This window comes from Oncorhynchus kisutch, linkage group LG28, assembly GCF_002021735.2.
Source record: "Oncorhynchus kisutch isolate 150728-3 linkage group LG28, Okis_V2, whole genome shotgun sequence".
NCBI classification, from domain to species: Eukaryota; Metazoa; Chordata; class Actinopteri; order Salmoniformes; family Salmonidae; genus Oncorhynchus; species Oncorhynchus kisutch.
Window position 1 is genome coordinate 6329966 of NC_034201.2, and position 10650 is coordinate 6340615.

Below are 10650 nucleotides of genomic sequence, written 5' to 3' on the forward strand. Positions count from 1 at the left end.
TTAGTCGGACAGTTTTTTTGGGGGGTAATAAATCTGTCCTGATGTCCTTGAGATTTGTCCTCAAAGCTTTTCCAAACATTATCATGTCAACTCATAGATTTTTGGGGGTTGGCAAGTCAGAAGGGTCCCCGTCTTCTGTCCTTCCTGATTAGTCTACTTTATGCACCTGCAATAACACTGCATCACACAGTCATCGAAACCATCTATTCTTCTAACCTTTAATATGCTCAGATAAAACTGCGGAACAGTGTTGATCTATGCGCCAGAGAAAGGGGTCGGCACGTTGGTGAAAAGTCAAATCATCCAGATACCCATCCCGACATGCAAAAAGTTCCACACCGAAAACAATAATTTTACATTTTTTATTATTGTACGTAGTCTTTTTCACACAGCATTGTAAATTCTCACATTTGATGAAGAACCACACAGTGCTCACACCTGATTGTAAACTCACACCATCAGGCATGAATAGGGCACGGTGGAACTCATGGCCATGAAGGTGGATGGTGTGGCACAGGTAGGGATGAGGAGGGCACTGTGTGTATTAAAGCAGCGGCGATGGCTGGGACATTTTGGCATTGCTGAACTCTGAAGTTCTTGATAACTCATTGTCAAAATAAGGATTGATATCGCCCCTAATCCAGTGGCTGTTTCATGTTAAACTCAGCCCACTGTAGTGTCCTTCATTCCTTTCTCCAACTGAAGTCTACATAGGCACGTTCAGTGCAATGCGCTTACTATGTTACTTGGATGGTTTCTAAGTCTCTCACTGGCCTCATCCATAAATAACAAGGGTCCATTTTCTAAATGGCGACCATTTTGATACTATTGGACAGAGCCCAAGACTGTTTTAGAGGGCTGGCAGAGAGGCCGGCAACTCCTCAAGTTGAACGTGTTAACCAGCTTGCCAACTGAGGATCACTTTCAAGAAGTGGCCTTACACCATGTCCACAGAGTGTTCATTCAACAACTCTCAGGAGTGGTGTGATTCAGACAGCTAATCCAATTTTACACAACTGTACAGGGCTTGGTAAATGAGCAGTGTGATTCTAACGCGGAACATGATGATCATCATATACCATACTAAAAATGACCATCAACATGTATATCAAGGTCAACGCAAGCAGGACACTGCAGAACAACAGTGTTTCACTGTTACAAACAGACAGAGAGACTGACAGATGCTTGACCATAACCTGTACATATACACTTACAAGAGGCATACATAAGATCCAACGGGGCAGATCCAGCCCTATATGGCACAGCTCACTCTCAATGATAATTACAACAAGAGAAAAGAAAACACAAAAATATATACACATTTTCTGTTTAAAGCATACATAAGCCTACCATAAAATAAAGCTTTGTACAAGTAGTTGATGGTACAGTGTTTGTTGTTTCAACATGAAAAAGAAAAGAGGAATGGGTAGAAGCTGTAGAGGCATGTTGTCTGGGAGGGGCAGCAGATGATTGTAAAATACACACGGTGTCAGAGAGTGATGGGAATGCATGTACGGGAGAGTAGCGTTGTCGGTCTGTGAGGCCAAACTGAGGTGGAGGCACACAGTTCAGGACGTTAAAGCACAGGAGTAATAGAGTGGAACAGACACTCGCCTCTTAGCCACAGGCATGAAAATAAATCTGAGAGGGCCTGACTACAACAGCAATGCTACTGAAAGCTTTTAAGAGGCCTTGCTTTCTCTCTTTCTCTCTCTCTGCATCTACGTCTGTCACTCTCCCCATCTTTCCCAAATCCCCCACTGTCGCACCTTTTTCATTCGCTCCCTCTTACCTCTCCCTTTCTCTGTGGATTTATTTATATCAACTCTGGTAATCGATCACAAGACATATTTTAGTTCTCAGTGATCAACCAAAATGATTTGAATTTAATTTAGTTCATTTTTTTTCTGTGAGCACGTTGCTAAGTTTCTGTAGAAATAGATCATATCAAGCGCAAACTGTGTGATTGTAGTAGGGAGTTGTAGTTTCCAACAGGCTAATATTCTACATAGTTTAGCGCAGAAAATGTGGCAATTAACTACAATGACCATATTCCACACGGAGACCTCAATAATGGAGACGGAGAGAAGAGAGGACGTACGAGATGGATAGAAAGCAGTTGCTTTGTGAGGCATCTCTACATGAAAATACATGATCTAAGTGATTGATAGTTGGCATTCAGCAGTCATAAGTTTGCCTTATTTACTTTGAAGAATGACTAAAATAGTGATTTTGTCAGACAGCATAGGCGGCAGCTCTATAGAGATGAGATGATGACGTGGAATGAAATAATAAAACCATCGAATAAAACAAAATATTGTATTAAAGCAAAGTAATGTGAATAAATGATGGTTAATAAGTGATGAGCAGTAATGGACAGTCACTACCACCATGGGACATTATTCATTGTTTTATTCTGTGTTACAGAATTCAACCCACATAATGCATGGTGCATTTAATGTGTAAAAAAAGAAGAAGATTTGAAACCGAAATCCGTGATTATTTTTTAAATAATCTAATCGAAACCGAACAGACCTCAAGAAGCGCCCTCATGGGTCAGCACTAAACATCAGCACTAACGTCATTGGATATTATTAAAACCATTTGGCCATGGGGGAAATATGTGTGAATACAGCTGTACAAACAAAACCAACGTGATACATTTAGAGTTGGCACGCTTTCGTTCCCTCTTGCTGTTCGCTTGTATGGCTTACGCTCATATTTATTTAGGCTGTTTCAGTGTGTAAATCAAGGCTTGTCGCTCTCACGTCATCTCTTGTGCGGTCACTCACTTTGATGATCACTAGCATAAGGATCCCTTGCCAGGCAGTGAGAGATGACAGTGCCTATTAAAAAAATAACAGCGTCACTGTCCAGATTGGAGATGGTGTTAGACCGTACGGATGCCATCGTGCCTGCTTAATTAATACTCAGAATTAAGTCCCAGCGACTCCCCTCACTGGTGGCTGATGATGTAAAGAGCTGCAGCACAAATATTCCCTGTAAATATTTCTCTCTTTTTAGCATCATGTATTATCGGTGAGAGCACGAGTCAGGTCTAACATCTCCCTCTAGAACGGAAAGAAGTCGATGAATACAATGTACACAATTCCACAGTAGAGTAGTTTCCCCCTTTAACTACCACCCACAGCCCTTTACCTACTTCCCCTCAGGTGGGAGTTCATTTTGCAAGTTCACAAGAAAATGAGCGATGCAAGAAAAAAATGGAGAGAAAAAACATTAACATCAGCAAAAGATTTAGAGGCTCAATGTGATGCTCAATGATCAGAGCTGCCAGAGGCTCTATAGTGCCCCCTCTCTCCCTCCCTATCTCCTCCTACTCAAACACAGGCAGGAAAGGTATAGCTAAGTGTGATATTGTCTCTCCAAAACTATAACAACACCTAGGGATAGAAAGCACTTGTGAACTACAGACAGCAGCAAATTGGTTCCTCTCTCCCCTGAGCTCAAATCCAGACGGCCCCAGCACCTGCCCGCTGAGCCATCTGATTTCATGTTTTATTGCTTATGTTGTTTTCCTCTGCCATTGTCATTATTCAAATTTGGTATAATTATTGTGCCTGTGGTGGGTTTCTCAGATCTCCTCCACAAGGCTGAGAATAAGTGGTGTACAAACTGGAGAGGTCAGTGGCATCTAGTCTGAGGTGGTGAAGAGGGTGCAAACAAGGAGAGCAACATAAGAGACAGGAAGGAAGTGCAACAGAGGTCTCTATGGTTTAGCACAGAGTGGCTTGCCCAACAACCCTCGTATCCAAGGGATGATGAAAGAAAGGAAGTTAACGAAGGAGAAAGAAAAAGGCGAGGTGAGGCATGGCACAAAAATCAAAGGAATGAACTGTCATGGTTTCACCAATCACTGGTCATGTTTTCTTGGAGATAGGTGCTGTTACTGGCCTTGGGCGATGAGCTCCTCGTGAAGAGGGAGAGTGGAGCTGGATAGCCAATCTTGAGACAGGCACCGGACAGACAGCCATATCGATTCATCCAGACAGACCTTATTAATTCAGCCATCGACTTATTTATCGGCCCAGGTTGTTCAACTACGTCTACTTACGTGAGCGAGGAGCAAAAGAGATGGGCAGCTATGACTACTTAAACAGATCGCAAGTAGACAGAGTAGGAGAGGAAAGATAGAGAATACAGAAAAGGACCAGTCGTTGGAAAGTAAGAAAGGAAAACAGAAATACAGCAAGTAATGTAAAACAGAAGAAATGTCCATTTCCTCCTTGTGGTCGTTCTTCCCTCAGCCTTAAGTCTCCCCATCAGTCCATTCTATCTCATTGCCATGGTGGAGGTGACCCAGTGAATGTGATACCGTAGCTGAGCGTAAGGGAGGTAGTAGGGGGGGGGGGGGCTCGTTAACACTGACACCCCCAGCCCAGCATGGCAGCGGGCAGCAGCAGCAGCAGCAGAGGCAGCATGGGTACTGTTTGGCCTGCCGCTCCTCTATGGCCCCCTCGGGCCCCGGAGCCCACACTAGACTTCTCCTTCTCAGAATATTGAGGGATAACGTTGAATTCCTGACTTTCCTCCTCTTCTTCCTCTTCAGTGTCTTCCACCTGAGAGAGAGAGGGAATGTGATCATTCAGAATTCAAACAGAGCCAGGGGCTCACCTTTGGTTTTAGAAGTGGGGGACACACATTTTTTTTTTTATCTGGTTGGATAAACACTACAAACAGCCTACCCGACTGCTTGGTAGGCATCCGCATGGTCCTAATGCACACAATTGCTTCGTTTTGTATAACATTCCAATGATAAAACTGGTGGGGGACAAAAATGCAATTTCAGAATGTGTGTGGGGGGGGGGGGGGGGGGGGGGACATGTCCCGCCCGTCCCCTGTGAAAGTTGCACCCCTGAATAGAGAGAATGGAATTTGCAGGTAATTAACCATCTCATACAGTCAGTCCATAGTGTATCTGCATGTTGTAAATATGAAACATCTTGGCAGTAAACAGGGTTGTTAAAACGATCCATTATTTGTGTGGAATAGGTAGGGTATCATGAGCCTCCTGACAGAGAAAAAAGCAACTCAGCGTTAAAAGTTGCTTTTCAATGTAGGGTGTTGAATCCCGATTCGAAAGGTGTCAGCAGAAAGAAAGGTGAGAGTCGTGGTCACAGAATAAGATCGCCAGAGTGAGGGGAAGAAAGTGGAAGAAAATAAGTGTATTACAGAGGAACATCTACAACCTGCACTCAGAGGGAGGGAGGTTTAGAGGTTAGGGGGAAAGAAGAGAGGGACGGATTGGAACGGTGTAAAGGATTGTAGCGGAGGAGAGGAGAAAGCGAGTGAGAGGGATTAGGATGACAAGAGAAAGGGGGAGAGGAGACAGATGGGTGTGAATAAATTAATATCAACACAAGAGGATTGATGCTCCCTCCTGCAAACACCTCTGGCTAGTCCTCACGCACAGTGAGTGAGAGAGAGATAGGGAAATGGGACAGAAGGATAGGGAGAAATAAAGGGAAGTGAAGGTAAAAAGGGAGGTGCTGGGTCTTGTTCAACGCCACAGTAATGTGTTGACTGTGACCGTGAGCCCTGTGTTGAGTCAGATGTGTTGGGAGTATATATATCAGGTCAGTTCTGTGTGTGAACTTTGACACTCAGGCAGCTCTGTTGGCACTCACGTCACACCGTAGGTCATCATGCAATTCACAGAACATCCTAGTGAGAACCTGCTCTAGAAAAACCCAAGGAACAAGCTTTTTGGCCACCATTGTTTTAAAGTTACTGTACAGTATTTAAGCAGTCTGGGTTTGGTGAGGCAACGAAGAGTACTTATACTCACACTGTTGCGTTCTGATAAAACGTTGACGTTGACATTGATCTTGTCCTGAAAGATGTGGGGGGAGGGGGTGGCAGATGCGTGGCGACGAGGTGGCAGAGTAGTGCTCTCCACAGGGCGAGGGGAAGAGCCACCCAAATAACTGATAGCATTACCTGAGACACAACAACAGACATCATCATTACCACCACCACCCACATTATCATCATCCCCATTATACCCACTGCCGATGAGGCCAAATATCCTCAGAACATTCCATTATTCATAGCAGCCATGAATGCGTTAATCAACTGGGCATTGCACCCTTAAGGCATGGCAATCGTTCAGTTATTCACCTCAGTTGCAATATGGGAATCAGACACGAATGAAACAGTTTCAATTAACACTGCTGTCCATCAATATTGTAATTAAGTGCTGGGCTACAGTATACCATACAGAACAAGTAGGCAGCTCTCTAGGGCTACCGGGCTACAGAGCGCCCGCTAATCTATTTGTGTGATCTGCTGATTTCAAGTGGGCTCACAGGACCAGGGATATTGCTGGAGCAGCCTCTAGGGGATAGCATTGTAGGCGGTTGAGGGAGTGTTACTCACGCAGACAGACGTTGCTGTCAAACATGTGCAGGACGCGCAGACAGTCCTGCCACTGGTTCCCACTTCCCTCACAGCTGCACCACTGGGAAACGTCCATACTGATATTGTTCACGTAGTTGGGGGTCATGATGGTGCCTGGAGGAGGTTGTTGATTAGAGACGTGTCAGCAGGCTTGACTTCTATACGAACTTTGGAACGTTTGATCCAAAGCCAAACAAGGCAATTGGCTATGAAATGAGTGCCTACCTATACCCTGGGGTTAGCAAGAGCTAACAACAATGATCTGATTATAAGGCCATTGGGGTCAACGCAGAACTCCTTCTCTACCATTGTTCCTTCCTTGTGTCGTTAATCCCTCTTCCATCCCTTCCCTCTATCTCATTTCTTCCACCCCCTCGATCCTGTTCTCTCTCCAGCTCACCTATGAGTCCCGCGTAGGCCTTAAGGCAGACGGCACCACTCTCTCTCATGCAGCCAGAGGGAGAATGGGACGAGGGCTGGCAGTTGTGCTGGAAATCAGCCAGCCGAGATCTGACAGACACACACACCAACACACACATTCACACAAACCCGCCCAAACACACACAAAGGGAGACAAACATAATTGTAAACAGGTGCCAATACTGGGTTGGCAACTTGGCAATGTAATTTTCTGAGGGCACCTTTGCAATTATGTTTTTGGGGATTTAGTACCTAGCGAAAGGCCGAATCCACAGCACATGAAAGCCTACAGAAAGATAACCTTCCACCTAGGAATCTTAGTGTTAGCACACGCAATGTTTATTTTATAGACATTTTAAAATCATTATCTGAAGCATGATGAGAGGTGCTGCGCCATTATTATGAACCAGTGTTCGTTTTGGCACTCTTTTAGATTTAGTCTAGTCTTAGTCATTTTGACTAAAGTATAATTTAGTCTTAGTCACATTTGTGTCTGTTGAATACTGATTTGGTCTAGTTATTGTCAAAATGATGAAAACGTTTAGTAAACTAAATGTCCTTTCATTTTAGTCACGTTTTAGTCACATCACATTTGTATTCCCGCAGTAACCTACAATAAAGATAAATCACTGACATCCAACATACATATCATTGTCTTACCAACATACATATCATTGTCTTACCAACATACATATCATTGTCTTACCAACATACAGTATTTTTTTCTGCATAACATCCTATTCTCTTCCCAACAGAATAAATATATATAAGAATTATTTTGCCATGTAAATTCCTAATTCAGCCTACGTAGATATTACATACAAAACAAACAAGACACACAGTAGTGCAGAGGGAGAAAGAGAGCGAAAAAGAGAGAGAACGAGAGAGAGAGTAGCGCAATCACCAGATGGTGATGCAAAGTGGAATGGGTTGCACCTCCATCACTTGGTTGTGTCCTTGCCATTGTTATCGGCATTCCACAGACGCCACAGCCACACTGATGTCCAAAAGTAGAACGGGGGCTAATGACTTTGAACTGGAGTTAATGACTGTTTCACCCAATGATGTAGTTGAGTCACTAAACCTCGAGTCCAAATCGAGTCCCAAGTCCCCTGTGCTCGAGTCACGAGTCCCTATGGCTGAAGTCAGAGAGCCAGTGCTCAGGTCGTGATACAAGTGCTCAAGTCTGAGTCACTGGGTCATCATGAACTTAAAATAAAGTTACTCACCCAGTGTGATATAGTGTAGTAGCAAGAAGAGTTTAGTCAATAAACAATTTGCTCTCCCTTTTCCATTCTTTCTGTGCCACCAAACATTTGCATTGAGGCTACTGGTAATGGTACCAGGGCCATGTTCAGTTGCAAAACATTCTCGAACGTTGCATATGGAAATTCCATGAATAAAGCCAATGTTATTCCTTATTAAACATGTCAGAGAGACATGTTTGTTCTATATAGCACATTTCTATCTGAAAGTTCCAAAACGTTGAAAAACTAGATGATTAATTCTAGAATTTTTTGGGGCCCCTTTCTGCTTTCTCAATGACATTCAAATCAGCATTGAAAAAAGGCACAAGTTTAAGTTTGTTCCACCTAAGCGAGTCTGACCACAAGTCAGAGACAACTATAATACCATATGCGTTTGATGGATTGCAGGAAAAGAGCAGGAATAGCCATTTATTGTAGGCTATAGATGTTGACCTATTATGATTTTTCAACGCCGATACCAATACCGATTATTAGAGGACCCAAAAAAGCTGCTACCGATTAATCTATTTAGTCTCAAATAAATAATGAAACATTTGGCTTAAATAATGCAAAAACACAGTGTTGGAGAACAAAGTAAAAGTGCAATATGTGCCATGTAAAAAAGCTAACGTTTAAGTTCCTTGCTCAGAACAGGTGAAAGCTGGTGGTTCCTTTTAACATGAGTCTTCAATATTCCCAGTTAAGAAGATTTAGGTTGTAGTTATTATTGGAATTATAAAACTATTTCTCTCTATACGATTTGTATTTCATATACCTTTGACTATTGGATGTTCTTATAGGCACGTTAGTATTGCCAGTGTAACAGTATAGCTTCCATCCCTCTCCTCGCCGCTACCTGGGCTCGAACCAGGAACACATCGACAACAGCCACCCTCGAAGCAGCGTTACCCATACAGAGCAAGGGGAACAACCACTCCAAGTCTCAGAGCGAGTGACGTTTGAAACATTATTAGCGCTCACCCCGCTAACTAGCTAGCCATTTCACATCGGTTACACCAGCCTAATCTCGGGAGTTGATAGGCTTGAAGTCATAAACAGCGCAATGCTTTAAGCATTGCGAAGAGCTGCTGCCAAAACGCACGAAAGTGCTGTTTGAATGAATGCTTACGAGCCTGCTGGTGCCTACCATCACTCAGTCAGACTGCTCTATCAAATCATAGAAATAATTATAACATAATAACACACAGAAATACAAGCCTTAGGTCATTAATATGGTAGAATCCAGAAACTATCATTGCGAAAATAAAACGTTTATTCTTTCAGTGAAATACGGAACAGTTCTGTATTTTATCTAATGTATGGCAACCCTGTGTCTAAATATTCCTGTTACATTGCACAACCTTCAATGTTATGTCATAATTACGTAAAATTCTGGCAAATTAGTTCGCAATGAGCCAGGCGGTCCAAACTGTTGCATATACCCTGACTCTGCGTGCAATGAACGCAAGACAAGTGACACAATTTCACCTGGTTAATATTGCCAGCTAACCTGGATTTCTTGTATCTAAATATGCAGGTTTAAAAATACATACTTCTGTGTATTGATTTTAAGAAAGGCATTGGTGTTTATGGTTAGGTACACGTTGGAGCAACGACAATCCTTTTTCGCAAATGCGCACCGCATTGATTATATGCAACACAGGACACGCTAGATAAACTAGTAATATCATCAACCATGTGTAGTTAATTAGTGATTATGATTGATTTATTGTTTTTTATAAGATAAGTTTAATGCTAGCTAGCAACTTACCTTGGCTTCTTACTGCATTCGCGTAACAGGCAGGCTCCTCGTGATGCAGGTGGTTAGAGCGTTGGACTAGTTAACCGTAAGGTTGCAAGATTGAATCCCTGAGCTGACAAGGTAAAAATCTGTCGTTCAGTTAACCCACCGTTCATAGGCCGTCATTGAAATTAAGAATGTGTTCTTAACTGACTTGCCTAGTTAAATAAAGGTGTAAAAAAAAATTGGGGGCAAAATCGGTGTCCAGAAATACAGATTTCCGATTGTTATGAAAACTTGAAATCGGCCCAAATTAATCGGCCATTCCGATTAATCGGTCGACCTCTAGTGAGTACGGCCTAGTACATCAACAGGGTCAAGCTTCCTGCCACCCAGGACCTATATAATAGGCAATGTCAGAGGAAAGCCCATACATTTGTCAGATTTGATTTGTGTGCAATAATAGTTATTTTTTTCTGGGGTTTTTTCCCCCCATTTTCTCCCCAATTTCATGGTATCCAATTGGTAGTTACAGTCTTGTCTCATCGCTTCAACTCCAGTACGGACTCGGGAGAGGCGAAGGTAGAGAGCCGTGCATCCCCCGAAACACAATCCAACCAAGCCGCACTGCTTCTTGACACAATGCCCACTTAACCCGGAAGCCAGCCGCACCAATGTGTCAGAGGAAACACCGTGCAACTGGCGACCGTGTCAGCGTGCACTGCACCCGGCCCGCCACAGGAGTCTCTAGGGCGCAATGGAACAAGGACAGCCCTGACTGCCAAACCCTCCCCTAACCCGGACGACGATGGGCCAATTGTT

General features: G+C 43.4%; 1 protein-coding gene across 1 annotated transcript in view; it reads right to left on the reverse strand.

Annotated features, from left to right (window-relative positions):
* Nucleotides 1-348: 348 nt before the first annotated feature.
* Nucleotides 349-10650, reverse strand: part of LOC109872720 (GDNF family receptor alpha-4-like) — a 45573-nt gene continuing 35271 nt past the window's right edge. The window contains exons 5-8 of the mRNA XM_031808565.1: nt 6821-6930; nt 6400-6534; nt 5810-5961; nt 349-4580 (exon numbers count right to left, since the gene is read on the reverse strand). Coding sequence (XP_031664425.1) covers nt 4380-4580; nt 5810-5961; nt 6400-6534; nt 6821-6930 — 598 coding nt within the window. The 3' untranslated portion in view covers nt 349-4379. The remainder of the gene's footprint in view (nt 4581-5809; nt 5962-6399; nt 6535-6820; nt 6931-10650) is intronic.